Source organism: Megalopta genalis, chromosome 10 (genome assembly GCF_051020955.1).
Source record: "Megalopta genalis isolate 19385.01 chromosome 10, iyMegGena1_principal, whole genome shotgun sequence".
NCBI lineage: Eukaryota > Metazoa > Arthropoda > Insecta > Hymenoptera > Halictidae > Megalopta > Megalopta genalis.
In genome coordinates, this window is record NC_135022.1 from 13,827,826 (window position 1) to 13,847,366 (window position 19,541).

At 35.6% G+C, this 19,541-nt stretch overlaps 1 protein-coding gene across 5 annotated transcripts in view; it reads left to right on the plus strand.

Moving 5' to 3' along the window:
- The window catches only part of Gprk1 (G protein-coupled receptor kinase 1), a 67,417-nt gene that overhangs the window by 45,862 nt on the left and 2,014 nt on the right, over positions 1-19,541 (plus strand). For 2 of the 5 annotated variants that reach the window (XM_033469658.2, XM_033469661.2), the window contains 12 exons: positions 4,575-4,648; positions 4,750-4,851; positions 8,898-8,972; positions 9,073-9,134; positions 9,256-9,307; positions 12,671-12,862; positions 16,340-16,647; positions 17,316-17,490; positions 18,167-18,544; positions 18,629-18,683; positions 18,757-18,905; positions 19,025-19,117. In XM_033469658.2, coding sequence (XP_033325549.1) covers positions 4,575-4,648; positions 4,750-4,851; positions 8,898-8,972; positions 9,073-9,134; positions 9,256-9,307; positions 12,671-12,862; positions 16,340-16,647; positions 17,316-17,490; positions 18,167-18,544; positions 18,629-18,683; positions 18,757-18,905; positions 19,025-19,117 — 1,715 coding nt within the window. Of the gene's footprint in view, positions 1-4,574; positions 4,677-4,749; positions 4,852-8,897; positions 8,973-9,072; positions 9,135-9,255; positions 9,308-12,670; positions 12,863-16,339; positions 16,648-17,315; positions 17,491-18,166; positions 18,545-18,628; positions 18,684-18,756; positions 18,906-19,024; positions 19,118-19,541 lie in introns of all 5 variants that reach the window. The other 3 variants (XM_033469659.2, XM_033469662.2, XM_033469660.2) reach the window with 3 other exon arrangements.

The following is a 19,541-nucleotide window of genomic DNA, read 5'->3' on the forward strand; positions in this document are numbered from 1 at the left end:
TGGCATACAATTGTTACTGTTTTAAAGCCGTTTCATGTCCAACTTTACGTTACGTCACGCGTGTTCGAGCATACACGTGCGTGTTTCAACGGTCCGTCGGCTCCTTTGATGCGCGCCTTTTTCAATCCTTTCGACCAGGTCTCAAGCCCGTGCACGATGCATCGTGCTTGACAGTTGTTAATCCGATCGAACAGGCAACGCAAAATCAATAGCAAATATTTTGCATCTACAGAGTGTCCCGCATGAACTCGTTCACTTCGAATCTCGCGCAACAATAAGTTGCCCACGAATCGAACTGGATTGGACGATTTGAATGTTTCTTTTTTAGACGATGGAGGAACCAGTCTACTAGACAATGACTAAACTACTTTGTCACAATTTTGCTATTACTTGGAGGGACAAAAAACGAATATAAAAACTCTCGTTTTTTCACTTTTTTATCCGAGCCTGTAATGAGAATTTAAGAAGAAAATGCGTTTTGTAGATCTCGTTAAGTTACATATGCATGTTGAAAATTGTATCAAAATCGGTCAACGCAAGATCAAGTTACAAGCGTTGACAAATTTTTGATACTGCGGATTTCTCACACTTATTGGTCGATAGTGTAAAAATCGGGACCTTTCAAGCTTTCTGCTGCTGTTGGTATTGTACAATGAGCTTTCAAGCGGGTTAGGATGGCTTGTGGTTCTTATTCTGTCGTTTTCCGTAAAACGTTTCACTTCTGCTTTAACAGAGAAGAGGTTGCAGGTCCTTACGGATGTCTTCGTTCTTGACGTACCGCGGCAAACTGTTCGTTGTGCGATGCATTTTCGTCTATGCCGCTTCCATTTTTGAGACCGCAGCTTTTTTCTGTTGTCCGTCATAGTTGTATTTTGCAGGTCCGTATTACAGTTTTGTACGGGATGCGGACGAAATTCTGTCACTTTATGAACAACGCTCCTTTCGTTTCTGGAAATGTTCAGTGTTCAAATCTAATTTATTTCTCGAGTTCTTTTTTTTACATCGTACGTTTCTATCTTCTTTCAGCTGAAAAATGGAAAGCTACAAAGAGTCGGTTACGATTAATACAACGGAAGATTAAAGAACGCCGACATTGTTATGACTATCGGATACGAAAAAAAAAGAAGATAGAGAGGGCGACAGAAAAAAGTAATTAAAATTATTAGTACCGAAGTACCGAAGGTAGAAGATCTCCCATCAATCATTCAAGCCGACGAATGAGTTCAAACTGGCTTTGCAAAATGCGTGGAATGAAATTACGATAACCGAGCGTGCAACAGTTATTAATAATTATATGTCATAATGATTAATAATCGTTAATATTGAAGCAGAAGCATCAAATATTGAACATTTAATGTAAATTTTGTTCTTCAGTTTTATGATTGATATAATATAAATAAAATCTATAGAATATTAAATTGAAATGTCCTTATTTCCAAAGCAACTAAATATGTATAAATATACAGATATATAGGGACAGAATTTTCTATTCACTCTGTACATTGACAATTTGCTTTCAATGCTTAATGTCGATTGACGACTCGTTGGTTAGTACAGTAAATTCTTCATATTTGACGCTCAGATTGTACACAAAAATTGTACACAATTTGGGAAGAGAAGATACAATTGTTTGAGCCTTGCGACTCGATTTTATAACTACCGATTGTCGAACTGTAAAAACGAGCCGCAAGACTCAATAATTATATCTCCTCTTCTCAAATTATCCATTTTTGTGCACAATCTGTGCGGCAATTAGGAAGAATTTATAGTTCATATAATTACTTGTCGGTCTGATTTGATCGATATTTTTACGAACGTGTTGTTTCCAAGTAAGATTTGTGTCTAGATGGAATCCTAGGTATCCGACTACGACTGTTTATAGTATTATTTTATTTCTTTATAGTGTTATCCTTGGTGTCTTCTCTCTACGGAGTGTGAACGTCGGATGATTGGATTTGTCGTGGTTGACCTTTATTTTTCTTCTTATCAACCGTTTTTCCGGATGTTGTAGATGTGTTTGTAGGCTGTCTAGTGCTTCGTCCGGATTTTCCATGTACTTGCCGTCAGCAAATGTGTAGATCAGGCTTTCTTGCATTGTGATATGTTGGCTGTCTATGAAGTATGCAAGTCTTATGGCACAGAGATTGCGCATTTCTTTACATAGAATATGATTCCGAAATAAAAAATATAGATTTATGATAAAAAATACAAGGTGACCTTGAAATAACCTTGAAAATACCCGCGCATTAAAAAACTAGTAGTTGCATTTGACTTTCCAGTCGAAATACTGAAGGACGCGTATCAGCGTTTATTTTTTAAATCACGTGTTTACGAGATTTTTTCGATTTTAACTTAAATGGAACACCATGTATATTGCGGGTCTTTATGCAAAATAGAAATTTTTGCATTAACTGTAAGCAACTCTAAATACAAATTTCATCGATTGTAGATCGGTTTGGTAAATTGACAATAAACATTTTCATATCCCTAATTGCTTCTTTTTTTTTTTATATCGCATCCACCTATTTGTGTTACAAGCGCACAAAAAATTCGTGGACTAGTAATAAATGTCAGAGAAAAATGTGATTATTATAAAAACCGAAAAATATTTCTCAGGATTTCAAGGTTATCGTTATTTGTTTAAATGGAACGTATATTTTCATCCAACGATCTATAGTATCGTGTCCTTCGCAAGGCATTGAGTAGCAAAAATAATGTTAGAGTTGCACGTGAATACATTAGTCAAGGGATAACAATCGTTCGTTTATCGTCTACAATCGAGCGTTGTTGTTAAGGAACTTCGTGCCGAGTATTTGCTAAAGTGTTTGGTTTCCCTTCACCAATTCCTTTTATTTTATCTGCTACTTCGAAATTGTATCAATTTTCATTCAATTTTGACATTAGACTATTATTTTCGATTATCCTGTGACGTAATAAATATGTGCAGATCCAATGCTTGTGACATCTGGAAACATTGTTTATTTATTATGGTATTTGTGCCCATATGATGAATCATGTTTTTCTTTGGTATTTTATTCTGTCATAAGTTAACCGCGGATTTTACGCATTTATGACAAAAATTAGTAAATCAGATGCGAAATAGTAAAAACATTTAAACAATTTAGAAACATTATTGTAATATTGTCAGATCATTAAAATTACTAAGAAAAGAAATAAATGTCTATGTAGACCCTACGTTTTTCGACGAATGACGACAATTTTTATTCTGCATAAAAATCCGCAGGCTAATTATCAATAATAACAGAGATATTAAAGTTACGTGGGACTTTCTGCACAGAATTCGTTAATGTAAATTACGTATAAAATATGAGACCAAGGTAGCGACCAAAGAAAGTGCTGTACAGAGACAGGGGGTTGTTCATTCAGCAGATTATGCATTTAAATCGTTCTCATTAACCTTACAACCTTCGCAAAGGGTTCGCTGAGTCTACGTGTTGGGAAACTTTAGATCCGGTCTGTCTCCGTCGTCTAAAATATTTTCGAATTTTTCTTTATTGTTCGATACAGCGTTAAAGTTAAAGACATGTTGCTGTAAATTAAGATATTAGATTTATTCGCAATAAATTCGATGTTACGCATTCATTAGTGTTCGAAACAAAAGAGTATTTAGAAATGCGAAATACGTCGTTTGTTTACTGATTGTTTATTATCAGACGGAGCTGGGCAATATTTATAATATACGTAATATTTAAACAATAGATTCTTCAAAATTCAAATAAAATAGTACTTCAAGTAGGATACGAAATTTCAGAAAAATAAAGTATTTTATTTCAGTAATTCACAGCTAGAATAAATATTGTATTTTGATACTCTAAAATATGAAATAAAATTCATTTGATAACGAGAAACGAGATAACATAAGAAATCATGTTTTAAATAAATCAAATATTCCATACTGGCACAAATATTTTCAGCGTTTATCAATAAAATACTGTTAATATTATCTTAAAAATTTGTCACACAACGAATAAAATATTTTATTTTCAATAACAATAAAATATCTATTTACTATGTGGCATTTAAAATACTATTTTGCCCCTATTAAACTTAAAAAATTGAATTTTGTCTATGAAACGCTGCTTGGCCAGATCATTGTACAATCAGAGTTGAGCATTAATCAACTATACATTTTGATGATTACCGAAAGTAATCATAATAATCATAATCATTAATCGCGTAATCATCGCAGGGAGTGATCTAATAATCTTCCACAACGTTTGTAATCTGCAGTCATTAATCAGAAACGTGTAATCATTTGAATGATATTGTATACCTTGTATACTTTATAATATAAGTATATACCTAAGTATAAGTATATAGTACAAGGTACAAATATGTATCTTCCAAAAGATATTCACGATATTCTTTATTGTTATCTTAAATAAAAATTATTAATTCAATCGTAATCAAAAGTATAATCATGTCGTGATCGATCATTAATTAGATTACGTTTTGCCCAACTCTGTGTACGATGACGTGTCGCGGTTAGAGATCGCAGGAAGCACAGTTTCTGGACGCATCTATCATTCTTTTCTCTCGTTTTCTATTTCCAGGGTACCTTTTATTCAAGGACTTCTGCGAAAACGTGTCGGAGGAGCCAGTCCCGCAACTTAAGTTTTACGAAGAGGTTCGTGTTAGCCCGCGCACACGCTATAGTTAAGTTTCGCTAGCGTGGTGACACGCGTCGCCATCAAACTCCATAAGGAATTTCTCATTTCTGCATTGTAGATCAAGGCGTACGAGAAGCTCGAATGCCCCGAAGAGAGGAAAAAGCTTGCCAAAGAAATCTATGACAATTACATCATGAAGGAGCTGCTATCGCACACGCATGTGAGTAACTTATATACCAAACCCCGAAACCGCGTACAAGGACTAGTAGAAAATTTAGTGACAACAATCGGTTGTTATTAAATTGCTTCTTCGATTTATATAAACTGTAATCGTTATCCTTTGCTTTTACGAAGTTCGTTGATTGGTTGCCGAAGTTTGAAAACCTAGACAGTTTTTAAAAGAGTATTTTTCCTACAAACGATATATGTACAACTTAGTAATTGTTTCACGTACTTATAGCTAAAAGAATGCTTTCCAACGCTGTCCAATTAGTTTTTAACAAATCGTCCTCTACGAAGTGATATAAATGATATAATTGGATGAAGTAAGGCCGTGAGTTCCTTTTTGTTTCCGAGGCTTTTTAAACAAATTCTGTACGGTACAAATCATTTCTATGTAACATAATTTAGTACAGACATTCAGGAGTGCATACTTCAAATTTCATCGATCGTAATCTGTACGACGCACAATAGGACGAAGCGACGAGAAGTTGTGTCAAAATCAGAGAACTTTTCATAGAAGTGAAATGAAGCGATAATTTTTCTTTACATTAAATCTAAAATGTTGCCAAATAAGTAGAAAATAGAGAAAATGTTTTTTTTATCATTTTCTACCGTACTTTTACCGTTTAACGTTTTAACCTTGACAATTTATGTTAGTCTTGAAATATTACAACAAAATTTTATCCAATACCGTGTATAATCCTCACGCGACAAGGAGGCACCTTTGCGTTTACTTTCCTCCTCTTACTAGCTGTGACAGTGGAACAGCTAGTAAGAGGGGGAATGTAAACACAAAGGTGCCTTCTTGTTGCGTGACGACTATACAGTGGAATGTTTTTTTCGAGTCTGTAATACATCGTTTCCCGTAGATGTTGACAGGCTGATTTCAAGTTTAGTAACAAAAATCTGCCGCTTCAAGATTTTGAAGACATTTCATGTTACATCACCTAAAACGTTGTCCATTTTTGCAATCTATTGAGTTTTTACCATAGCGTCCCTCGATTTAATTTCAAATTATAAAATATTAGAAATATTGCAGTGAAATAATTATAAAAAAGCGTAAGAATAAGATCCTTCACAACATTGGTCCATAATTTCTGTTTCATAGAGTTCTTATGATCGTAAATTACCGCACAAACAAAAAATCTGCGAACTGTGAATTTGAATTCTAACTGTTCCACCTTCGACTGTTGCAAGCAGTTAACATAACTGAATTTTGAGAAGTCTTGTATAAGGGAACAAATGGAAGCGGCCTTCTGATGGAGTTCAATTTATAAATTTCAATGTAAACTCCTGTAAATTTCACAGCAAACTCGAATAATTATCACCGTATTCCCTAAATATCCTTTATATCATGCATTATGTATCATGCAACATCTTTGCGTAAAATCCAGAACTGGTAAATAAATTTTGCAATCGAATTTGAAATCAAAGTGACATTTATCCACCACTTTAAGAATTTTTTAAAAAAAATTAGCAGATTACCGAATTATTTCAACGAAAAAATCACGATCTCGTTAGTTTTTTTTCAATTAAATCGATCTTTTGTCAAAATTCTGAAGCAATGGATTTTTGCGAACAAATTTGAAATCAACCCGTCGAAATCTACGGGAAATGATGTTATAAACCTGTCGTTAAAAAAAATCACAATTTAGTTGGAATATTTCCTACTACATTCTCTCTGTTTTCCTCGTTCTGCGACATTTCAGCTGTAACATAAAAAGATCGTCGCTTTATTTTGTTTATATTGAAAATTCTTTGATTCTCCTTGTTGCTTTGCCCTAGTGCGCGCGTACAGCGGAAGGAACGTTGGAAAGTTCAAACGTTTTGAATCGCGAAATCGAGCGTTCGCTGAATCCGGCTACATATTTACCGAAACACGCATCTGCCGGGTTTCCATTCGTCGGAAGAAAGAGAAGCCTTGAGGGATCCTCGAACTTTTTGTCTCGCGTCACGTGAAAAAGCGCCAAAAATCGCTTCTGAACCATAGAGGAACCGTATAAAAGCTCGGACCGTTCCTCGCCTTTGCCTTCCTCATGAATGCTTGAATAAGTTCCGGAATAGGTCTTTTGGTGTCGTGCGAGGGCTTCTAATCTCTAGCCCTCGATGCGCTCGGAAGAGGAGAACTATTTCCGTGGTTTCTTTTTCTTTGCAACGAGATACTTTCCCCCGGTCGGCGCACCCCTAATTTTAGCCTCGCAATCAATCGCAGCCTGCCCTAGGATTTTTCTCTCGGTCACGTTAGGCAGCTTTCTTCTATTACCGGCTACCTGCGGAACAATCATCGAAAGCACGGATTGATCTGCATGCCCCCGTGACCACTTATCCCACGTCCGTAACTTAGGGCATCGGTCTTACGTCTATTCGAAACATTTCTTCATCGCTTTCAAAGATCAGAACTCCGCGAGTCGATTCGCGGTTTCCCGACTGTGCGAATAATCTTGCTTCGATCCTGTCTTATATTTTACTGAAATTATTCTATGCGAAGGGAAGGAAAAATAGCCTTTAATTAGTTTAACCAGTTAGCTGATTTTTTTACGAGTTATTAGTTTAACAGTCAGGTGATTTTTTTACGAGTATGTATAGTGCTCGTTGCAGCTCAAAATGTTGCCATTACTTCGTGTGACGAGTATACTCGTCGAAAACAACCTTCTTTAGTCACATATATATTTCATAAAATTTTTGTATCTAAACAAAATATGAAGAAAATCGAACGTATACAGTACAATCACAGTAACTCGTACAATTTTCAAAGAGATTGCAGCAGCTATCTGAACAAATGAACATTTTATCGTTCTGTTCCTGATGTGATTATGTGCTACGTATTTTTGCTGATACATTCCCAATAGAGATTCCTCTTTCCAATGTTCAACTGATAGGTAAATTGTGGATCTTTATGCGAAATAAACATTTTTTGAGATCGTGGGAAACAGAAATTAAATGAGAATGTATTTCTTCCGATGACGATTTCAGTAAATCGAGGAGAAACTAAGAATATTCCTGAATACTTCGAATGTCTTCGATGTTTGGTGCTTTATCTAGCTATTTTCATCGCATTTCGGTCACTTTTCTCCATTTATACCCATCAATTTGCCTTTATGTTTACGTTTGTCTTTATGTTATACGTCTTTATGTTGAGTTAATGAAAAACCCTCGGTCTGCAGTTACCGCCATTTTAACTCAGTGCACTGGAATCGTCACCTAATTACACAATTTTCGGCAATCAAATTCTATGAATTGTTGTCATGATAGAAATAACCGAATGACCAACGGATCTACAAAAAATACTTTGAACAATATTTTTTGAAAAATTGATGAATAAAGCTCGAGACAACCATAAACATTGTCAAACGCGTGATTATAGAAAAGATCCATCATTTGAGGGTTAAAACAGTGCAAAGATTAGAAGCGGATGTAACACTATCGATTTACTAAAATTATTCCGAAGAAAAAGGTATCTGCAACCAAGTCTGGGCTAGGATCAAAAATTGATAAGCTCGCGATTGATTCAGAAAACGATGATTTTGCGTAAAGTTGCAGTCTCTGTCGTAAGTTGAACGATTTAAGTCATCCTTTGTGAACGTAACGCAATCAAAAACGCTTCTGAATAGCTTCGAATAACCTTACACATCAGTACTCGGCGACAGAAATTAAAATATTAGACCGTAAATAATTAAAAAAAAAAAAAAACACCGACTGCTACACTGTAAAAATAGATACCGCAAATTCTGTTCACTCTCGTACGTCTCTCAGGGCAAAAGTTCATCCATTTTCTTTTTTTAGACACCGCGTAAACGTTTCTTTTTGTTCGCGTTGCGAAGTGTATCTCTTTGAGATGCAACAACGTGCGCGCGAAACAAAATTTGTCGATTTAAAGAACGAAAGAAAAACGTGCAAAGTGACCCTAGGATCTTTTTGCGCAACCATTTCTGAGAGGCGTACGAGAAAGATATTCAGAGAAAGAACGTCCATTTGTTTGCGCGTAGTTCTATTTGTAGTGTTTGTTCTATTTGCACTAGTTTGTATGTTTTCATTGTCTTCCAGGAATACTCCATGGAAGCGGTGTCCACCGTTCAGGATTACCTCATAAAAAACGAAGTTCCCGTTAATTTATTTGAGGTTGGTCCTTCACGATCTGATATCGCTTAATTGTAATAACGTTAACAACTTGTGGTCAATCTGCGTCGATCCAATTAAATCGCATCGATTACCTTTGCAGCCGTATATCGAAGAAATTTTTAATCACTTAAGGGGAGAGCCGTTCAAGAAGTTTTTGGAGAGGTATGTTGTCGCGCGATGCGAACGATATAAGAACAAATAAAAAAAAAAACGAAGAATAAAAAAAAAACAGAATCCCGAATTCCGAGACAATTTTCTAAGAAATATCGTTGTATGTTTTCAGCGAAAAGTACACACGTTTCTGCCAATGGAAGAATTTAGAATTAAATATGCAGGTAAATTGATGAACCTTCTCCGTCGTAGTATGTTTTGTTTTCGCACGCTATAGTGGACGCAGATTCGCACGATCCTTGGCGATCGCATACGTATCTGATACGAAACAATGTCGGAAACTTCTTCCTTCATAACACGGCCACGTAATTATACGGCAGAAAGCATGAGCCTGAAAATTCTGAGAACAAAGACAAAAAGATGACCTGCGAAGTAGCTCAAGGGAAACTCAATTAACCTGTGCGCTGAGCAACCATTGTTTTTAGACACTTCATTTGCCTCCACTATAATGGGCTCAAACGCTATGCGTATTAAATTGCATGTTTAATCAACCCGAATGGCTTTGTTGCTTTTTATTTTTGAACGCGTCGATGAAAATACGATTTAGCAACACAAGTGGGGAAACTATTTAATATACGGCTCTTGCATGAAATTCATTTTTAGCCACGATGTTGCAAAAATATCTTGTTCCGTTGTTTTTCCTTCAATATCGCACAGATTGTGCATCACGACTTTCAACTTTTAGCCCGCACATCGGAGAATATTCAATCTCTTTAAACTCGTTCATGTTACTTGTTATTGCATACAATTCTTCATACCTATGCGAACAAATTTAAAGTTTAAATGAACAAGAGAATTTGCATTCTTTTTTTTTATTGTTGCTCAATTGTATCTGTTGGATTGTTGGAGAAGTATTAAATCTTCTCATTTACTGAAAATCAGAAGCTCTAATTTAAATCTGTGCAACGAGAGAACTGAATAAAAGATTGTGATTTTTATGTGCGTTTTTCTGCTATCTTTTGGTTAGCATCGTAATTGCGATTGTAAAACCTAACAAGATTTAGAATAGTTCAAACAACTCTACACTACGAAGTTACCAAATTTTTACCAAATTTAAAGAGTTCTTGATGGTATAATGACAAAACGACATTTGATAAATTTTTACATAATTTTTCATTTTATTATGTTGATATTTATATTCTTATAATTTATATCCATTGTTAACGAAGAATCTTTGCTCGTGAAGAAGAGAATTATAAGATTGATTACTTGCATTATATATAAACAATTTTAAGTTTGTATACACATTCTCCGATACTAAAGCTTTCAAACTCGTTTTACCATTCTCTCTGCTAATTTTGACTGAACCAAGTTGTACGAGGGAAATTCGAAAAGTTTCCGGAAAGTTTGTTGTTTGTAAACAGAACGCTATATTTATAATTAAATTGATGCGAGCCCGAACTTGTCGAGACTCGTTTAAATAATAATAAATCGCTTTATTAAATCTGTTCAGGTGAATTGTTTTATTAACGACTGGATGTTTAGCAGGCGTTTAATTCCGTAAAGAAATTATGATGTGAACATATGTGAAAGTAGTAAAAGAAATATACACTTTATAATTAAAAATCGAGAGGTGCTATGAGTTTATGGAGCTGAGAATTGTGCGTCGCAACAGCAGTGATTTACGATAACTGTGTGATTATTTAATCAAAAGGTATGTATTAATTTTATAATAATGTACATGATGTTGCTATCTGGTACACAGGATCTAATCAAAAATAGAATGTTCAGAATTATTGTATACTTCATATTAATTTTCATATGTTTCAGGAATATTCTGTGTTCTTGTAATTCTGGATACGAACTGTCATCGAAAAGTAAAACTATCACACAAGCTAGCGGAAGAAAGAAGAGGAAAGAACTTGTCTAACTAATTTTACCTATTCCTAAAAGGTTGTGAAATCATATTTTGAAGTAATAAAATAGAAACTTTGTGGTGAAATAGTTATAAAAAAAAGTAACACGATAAGAATAAGATCCTCAGTCGTCTCTGTATATCATAAATACATAAAAACCCGAAGTCTACTGATTTATAAGACATTTTATATTACACCACCTAAACCGTTGTTCATCTTTACAACCTACTGACTATTTTCTCATTGCACCCGTTAATTTAATTTTAAATCATAAAATATTAAAAACTTTGCGGTGAAATAATTCAAAAAAAAAAAGTATCACAATAAAAGTAAGACTCTCCACAACGTTAGTCCATAATTTTTGTTTCGTAAAGACTTTTACACGAACAGAAAATCTGGAACTTGTGGATTTCAGTTTCTCAGCTGTTCCTCTCTTCGACTATTTCATGCTAGTTAGCATAACTGAATTTTGAGAAGTCTCGTGCAAGGGAGCAAACGAAAGGGGTCTTCTGATAGAGTTCCAGTTACGAAAATTCAATGTGACCTTTTTTACAATAAACTCACATAATTATCACTTCATATCTCCTTTGTACATATATCATACAACAATTACCTGGGACATTTCTTTGTATCTATAATACTCGAGGAAATAATTGTGTGTATACTAATTACAAGTACATGAACTTTATAAGTACATGATGTTGTAAATTATGGGGACCGAAGTCATAGCGCATATCGAGGTCGAAGAGTCTCTCGTCAATTTGCAAATTGAGCCTTCATAAAATTTCGGAGTAGGAATCGATATTTTTGTGACACATTGTATTGTAGCTAACGTTGCAGAGTCCTTTGGGCCTTTCCCGAGATGTTACTAATAAATTGTGTGCGAAGTCGGTTAAACTAGTTGAAACGAAATCTCACTGATAATTGCAATATCAATTGGCCCGACGTTTGGAGCCGTTAATTACACTACAGGAGTAACGAATCTACCTATTTTAGGGTCATTAAGATATACAAAGACCAACCCAGCAACCTTCCTGCTGTGTACATCGTGTAATTCGTATGCCGATGGCATGTCACCTTAATATCTCGGGAACGGCTCGTGTAAATAACACAAGTAAGTAGTGTTTTGAAAACGTTTCGATGTCAGCTACACAAAACACGCACTAAAAACTTGGTTCACGTTTGAAATTTGAACTACGAGCTCCCCGAGCGTTCCCAGGGTTGATTAAAACGCGACCATGATACCATATTTTCCACATATCCCCACGTATTTGCTTGGGGAAATTCAAATAGGACAGCTTGTATGCACATCAACTCTGCGATACGTTTCCGTTGTTTAACAAAACTTTGTCATCCGTTTAAAAATACGTTCTCTCTATACTTTTAATTGATACATTTTTTTGTTGAGTCAGAACAAAATTCATTTGGTAATAATAACGACAACAAATAAATCGTACGTTCGGCTATGAAGAGAGAGGATATATCGTTAACAATGCCACATTTAAATGAAATTAGTATATACTTTGCTAAGTGTGTGCGTGTGTGTGTGTGTGTGTGTGTGTGTTCACATTTCTGTACTCTCATTAAACGAATCACCGTATCGGATTCGTCGAAGAGAAGAATAAATTATATGTCCCATTCACGAGCATCTTCGACGAATCGCTGTTTCAGTTGACGATGAACGACTTCAGTGTGCATCGAATAATCGGCAGAGGTGGTTTCGGAGAAGTTTATGGCTGTCGGAAAGCGGACACGGGGAAAATGTACGCTATGAAGAGCCTCGACAAGAAACGGATAAAAATGAAACAGGGGGAAACGTTGTCCCTAAACGAGAGGATAATGCTTTCAGCAGTCAGCACAGGGGTAAGCTGATTTGATTATAATGTTCGGTAATATTTAAAATATGCTCACAGAGTGCGTAATATGTGTTATATGTATAATTAGTAGGGCAAATTCCCCGATGAAGATTACATACAAAATACACTTATAATTCTGGAACAGTCGTTAACAACGTTCACATTGTTAAAGTGGCCATCAAAATCGTCGACTGGTCACATTTAGCAATATCAATGGAACAATGTTTGCGCAATAGTATTAGAAAATACTAAAATATAATGCAGAGCGACGAATTTGCTGAAGAGAGTTCCTTATTAGTCTAGAAATGTTCGAAGGTTTCTTCTAATAATTTCTCGATTTTATAATCCTGAAACGTGAAATAGGAGGGAAAATTAATGTCAATATGAATCACTTTTACTCAAATAAGTATAACTAGCTCGTGCTGTGTACGGAAGACAGCATGTTGATGGTTGTTGCCCTCTTTCAGCATGCGCCAGGTGATACCGAGCATCCGAGTTGTGCAATAAAATACACTTATCTTGGCTATGTACACCCGATTACACTGATAAAAATTATTCGCTATGTTCGAAAATGATATTTTATCACGTTCTCGTAATTTCTGACCGTCCCTTTTCGCGTTCTATCCGTCGTCGATTCGTTTTTTTTCTTTTTTTCGTCATTGGTTAAGGCGGTAGATTTTGGTAGACGAATGTAGCGATTTGCGTTTGGACGTGGGTGTGTCGAAATGAGCTTAGATCAAGGAGCGGTGAACACTTCAGGAAGTTCTTTTAGTATTGTCCTCAGTCATCGATGGCGTGATTTATAATTGTATGCCTGTTCGTTGCTTCTCGATGGGTCTGACGCACGTGTTGTCCATCTGCCGGGATCGAAATTACCGGAGCGAGGCGGTAATAAAATAATCGGCCAGTTCGGACCCACACGAATTGCTTGCCTTCTGTAACAGCTTTTGTAGGTGTATCGCCTAATCCGCTGGAAGAACGATGAGGTACGCGTAACTTCCGGTGCTGCCGACGCAAAACACGTGCGATATTTTTTATTGTTGGTGGAACATGTTTTACGTTCTATGAAATACCTTTCTACCAAGGATAGATCATTTTAATGTTGATGAAAATGGGGAGGGGGGGGGGCAGATTCATTTGCTAATGGAAAAACGTTTCCGGAAACAGAGTGAGGCGTTACACGTGTAACAGCGAGAAACAAATACAAACATGAGAACAAGAACTACCATGTCACAAAGATGGTCATTTGTGAATTTAAACATGTCCGTCTATATATATGATGTACAGTAAAGATGTACAATAAAATATGTAAAGTTCTCTTTTCTATTGTTACCAGTCCAATATTGAAGTGTATCTTTGATTTGGCACTGTGTGGATTTGAGAATCCATTTCCAATCCAGGAAAAATTCTAGGTAAACAATAATACAACATTCTAGTTAGACAATGTAAAAATTCTAGATAAATAATAAAAAAAAAACTACTTACATGAAACTACATGAAATCGATAGAAAAATGAGAAACATTTAAAATTCAATAGTCCTTTAATTAAAGTATTCTGTTGCCTCCTTAGTGTCGCGTTCTGCTGATCCTTTAGCATCACGTTTTATCCCCGCCTTCTTGTGACGCATCTAGCTTCAGCGACGAGCATCCAATAAGAACAAAGACAATTGTAGCCACTATTCAAGACTACTCTGTCGTGATCCCCGTATACCAAAGTACGTTAAAGGAGCTTTCGAGTGTCCCCATCATTTTCAAATTATAATTTCATGTAATATATTGACCGCGGGCTTGTTTAAAAAAATCCGGCAAATATTTATAACTTTGTTGGTCAGTGAAACAACCCACTTACTGTACATTTATCAAGTTCTGTGTTATTTTTGAAGAAACTGCTCGACTCTTGATATACAATGCTCTCGCCAAATGTGTGAAAACTGATTATTTGAAAAATATTGGGGTAAAAAAATATTGGTAGAGGTTTTGTTATGAAAATAAAACGTCGCCGGGGTGCAAACTTTTTGGCCTAGTCGAATTTTTTACTCTGTCACGTCAAGAAACTCGAGAGTCAAGTTTTATTTTAAAAAATATGATACAACCATTTCTGAGGTATACAAGTGATTTTCTGTTTAACATTTTATTCCTCTGCAAAGACTACATTTTTCTTGATATAAACGAACTCCCGGGCGTAGAGTTTTTATTAATTTCTCTTTCTTATTTTATATTTTTATGTAGAAAAACTGTCTCGCTATTTTGACAAAATATCTTAACACCTTTTCAATTTATGCGAGAGAAAAAATACTGAAATTTTAATACAGGCTTAGCACACTCGGGCATGGAGAAATGTGTTCGATTGGTTAAAGTCACGAATGTCTTAAGATAGACAATCATTGTTTGTTTTTATACATCTACTTTTAGTGATGAGGTATTTCTGACGCACACACGAAATCTGTTTTACTATTTAGTAAGTTGGGGCTTTATCTTCGACAAATTAACGATCGAAAATTCGAGCTGCGATTCGACCGTGGATTAAAAATCTACATATTTCTTCGAGCCCCGCATTTTTGCAACTCATACAAAAGATATAACTTTTCCGCTCGAGATTATTTAGAAAATTGAATTTCTTGTTTACTCTGGCGCGCGTGCTGTTGATTAGCTATAAACTGGCGTGTCTGTGCATGAATAACCGTTTCTACTTCTATGTTATCACTCGGTGAATTTTCAAATACAATTTTTTCGCAAATGCGATCTTAAACAAAATAATTGTATGTTTGATTTCGTTTTAATCGCCTCCAAAATGTTCTGGTAGTATTGTTAATTACCAAAACATTTCGATTTTGGACAATTGTGTAATGTTTTTTTTTTACTGCTTCTCTAACTGCTACAAATATTTCGGTCAGCTTCATTAAAAAGTGACCAGAAAACCAATGCTTTAATAAAAACGCAAACAATACTGCAGATAAATTGTTGTCAGATCTATGATAAAAGAATTTTTCTCTCTTCCTCGTATTATCTTTTATGATGAATCAATATATTTGAAATGAAATATCATAATCATGATTTTATATAATTCAATTCGAAGAGTTAATTCGTGATAATTTAATTTAACTTCGAAATGTGCGATATCCTTGTTATGATCGATTTTCTCATAAATCTGGTTGACTCCTCGCGAGCTTAATTCAATTTATGACATGCTCGTCGTATATTTTAATATTGGATATAATACACACGCGGCAACATAATCTTCTGGCTCAGAATGATATTTCCGACCCTAGGAACGCTTACGCATGTTTAATGTCAATCAGTACTCAAACGGTTCATGATAATACTGACAATTACTGATTGCAATTATAACTGGAAAACATCGTGGCAACAGCTTGTCATACTCTCGCTGTAGTTTTCTATTTACAATATCGAACTGCTGCGAAAACAACATGTACGATACTTATCATACGTGCCTTTTTTATTACAATTACGATTAATCTTTCAGGTGGATTGTCCATTTATAGTGTGCATGACGTACGCCTTCCAAACGCCAGACAAACTGTGCTTCATTTTGGACCTGATGAACGGCGGCGATCTTCACTATCATATTGGCCAACATGGTGTGTTCAACGAGAGGGAGATGAAGTTTTACGCAACTGAAGTGATATTAGGATTAGAACACATGCACCGTAGATACATCGTGTACCGGGACTTAAAGCCTGCGAACATTCTTCTAGACAAGCATGGTCATGTAAGAATATCGGATTTGGGTTTGGCCTATGATTTCTCGAAGAAGAAACCACACGGAAGTGTGTAAGTACAAACAAACGATTCCAAATGCAAAATCATCCATTTGTTCGAAAATGGAGATCCTCCTGCAATTACAATTCAGTTGATTCGCATTTCATCATTGTTTGGAGTATTGTTTAAGTATTATTTATAAGTCCAAGCAAAAATCATTGAACTATTTAACCCTTTGCACTCGAGTGTCGACTCTACGGCGCCATTAAAAGCTACTATATCGCATTACAAAATAATTTTAACATTATCAAATCGGTTTGTATATAAAATCTGTTTTTTCTGTAACTGTTGCGTGAGCCGCAAAATGCAGTTTCATACGTACAAAGTGCATTAAGCTATATAAAATGGAAATACTATGGGTCGAAGAGACTATTTTGAATTTCGAGTTAAAATGTCTCCGACTGCGAAGGGTTGAATAACACCAGTGTTGAAGATTTTATGGTCTAAGCTCACACTGGAAGAAAGAAGAAATATGCACTGGTATTATATGTTAAATAGTTCAATGATTTGCTTTGGAATTTTAAGAGAGAGTAATGTTTTTAATCATTGAGAAAGTCTTCATCCGCGATGGATTAATAACCGCGTGATTAAAACCGAGTTCTAATTGCTGGAAAGTTCTAAACCAACACAAGAAGGGCACACAGATTTGACTGGATCGTTGAAAATTGTTTTTGTTTCAGTGGGACGCACGGGTATATGGCGCCAGAAGTACTCTTGAAAGGAGTCACCTACGATTCCAGTGCAGACTGGTTCTCGTTTGGCTGCATGTTGTACAAATTGTTAAAAGGACACAGTCCGTATAGGCATCATAAAATGAGAGGGAAACACGAGATAGATCATATGACGCTAACTATGGTGCGTGGATCGTGCTCATTGTTCCACATATTCCCGTCGTTTTTATACGCGTACCATGTTTTATATTTGTGTATATAGTCTTTGTAAAAAAAAAACAGGCATGATGTAACATGAAATTATTAATAGAATTTACAAGCTACAATAATATTTAACTCCATTGTAGCCGCAATATTTTTCTAGGTCATTTTATTTAGTAATTATCAGCGATCTTTATTTTCCCCTATATTCTGTATCTTTACAAAAATTGAATAAGGAACCTACTTGTTCCCTTGTTTGCAATTAGAGTCTAAATGTTATGAATAAAAACTGAATCAGCAGGTATTCTACTATTCACATAACTCAAATAATGTTTAATAATATATCTCTTGTATAAATTTCTATTATCACTTCAAACATATCTATATGTCACTTCATACAGAGTGCTTTGTCTAAAATATGCCATTTATTTATCTTCTTTGTTCTGAAAGAAACGTTAGAAAATGACGCTCACAAATGACAAAGTGTACGTAGAAGATATATATATATATATATATATATATATATATATATATATATATATATATATATATAATGACGTGACTTGTGTGTAGATTATACAGCTTGTATACGAATACATATCTTTTACTTTTCGCGTTTGATTGATTCCCATCGTACTAACGGGCTAAAATCATTTCAGAAGGTTGAGCTACCAGAAACATTTTCGAAAGAGCTCCGATCGCTGCTGGAAGGTTTGCTGGAGCGAGACGTCAACAAGAGGATCGGTTGCCGCGGCGGAGGAGCGGACGAGTTAAAAGAACATCCGTTTTTCGCTGGCATCGACTGGCAACAAGTTTATCTTCAGAAATACACGCCGCCACTTATACCGCCGCGAGGCGAAGTGAACGCCGCCGACGCCTTTGATATCGGTTCCTTTGATGAAGAGGACACGAAGGGTATCAAATTAACAGAAGCAGATCAAGAACTTTACAAAGATTTTCCTTTAGTCATCTCTGAAAGATGGCAGGCCGAAGTTGCCGAGACTGTGTTCGAAACAGTCAACGTCGAAACGGATAAGGTACCGATTGTTCATCACAATAAAATCGGAAGTTCTCTGTCATACCATACCGTTCACTCTTTCTCTTCTTCTTTACTATTGCAGATAGAAAGTAAAAAGAAATCGAAACAGAAACAGAGGTTTGACACCGATGAAAAAGGTGAAGAACAGTATTCTTTGTTGATAATGTTTTTATAATTTCAGTAAATTGTAATTTTAGTTGTTTGTTACAGGCTCGGATTGCATTTTACAAGGTTACATCAAGAAATTGGGAGGTCCCTTCGCCAGTGCGTGGCTGACACGCTACGCGAAACTGTACCCCAATCGATTAGAATTGTATCCTGAATCCACGGTAAAACCAGAACTCGTTTTTCTTGATCAGGTAAACTAGTCAAAATTCGCATCGTCCCCTATAATGAAGATTGTCGAGCTTTTTAAAGAATACAATTTTATCCTATCTTACAAAATTTTGTGTAGCATTAAAGGAATTTCAATTTTTAGGTAGAAGAAGTTAGCGCGGATCTTCAACACGTAAAAGGAGAACAGTGTATCATCGTCCGCAAAAAGGATGTAAAAATAGTGCTCACAAATCCCGTAAGTAATATATTTAAAGCATACCCTATAACAAAGGCAGAAATTGGACAAATCTATGTTATGCTTAGATAATGTTCTTTAACATGTTAAACGCGGCATCAGCCCCCTAGGGCTGACAGTGGAATTTCCGTTTAGGCGGCATCAGTCCTCTTGGGCTGACAGTGTACTTTTCCTTTGGGCGGCGTCAGTTCCCAGAGAATAACAGCGAATCTATCGTTTGGACAGCATCAACGTATGGAATCAGCGGTATCAAGGTTAAAAGATAAGCCGGCCTGCCGCCTTAACGGAAAGTCGTTCGACTCTGCGCTTAACATGTTGATAGTACAATCGATGTAGTACTAATTTCAAAAGCAAACGTTTCAAAGTTCTATATATTTTCAAATCTCATTCATATAAATCTACATACAGTGACTCGCATTAATAT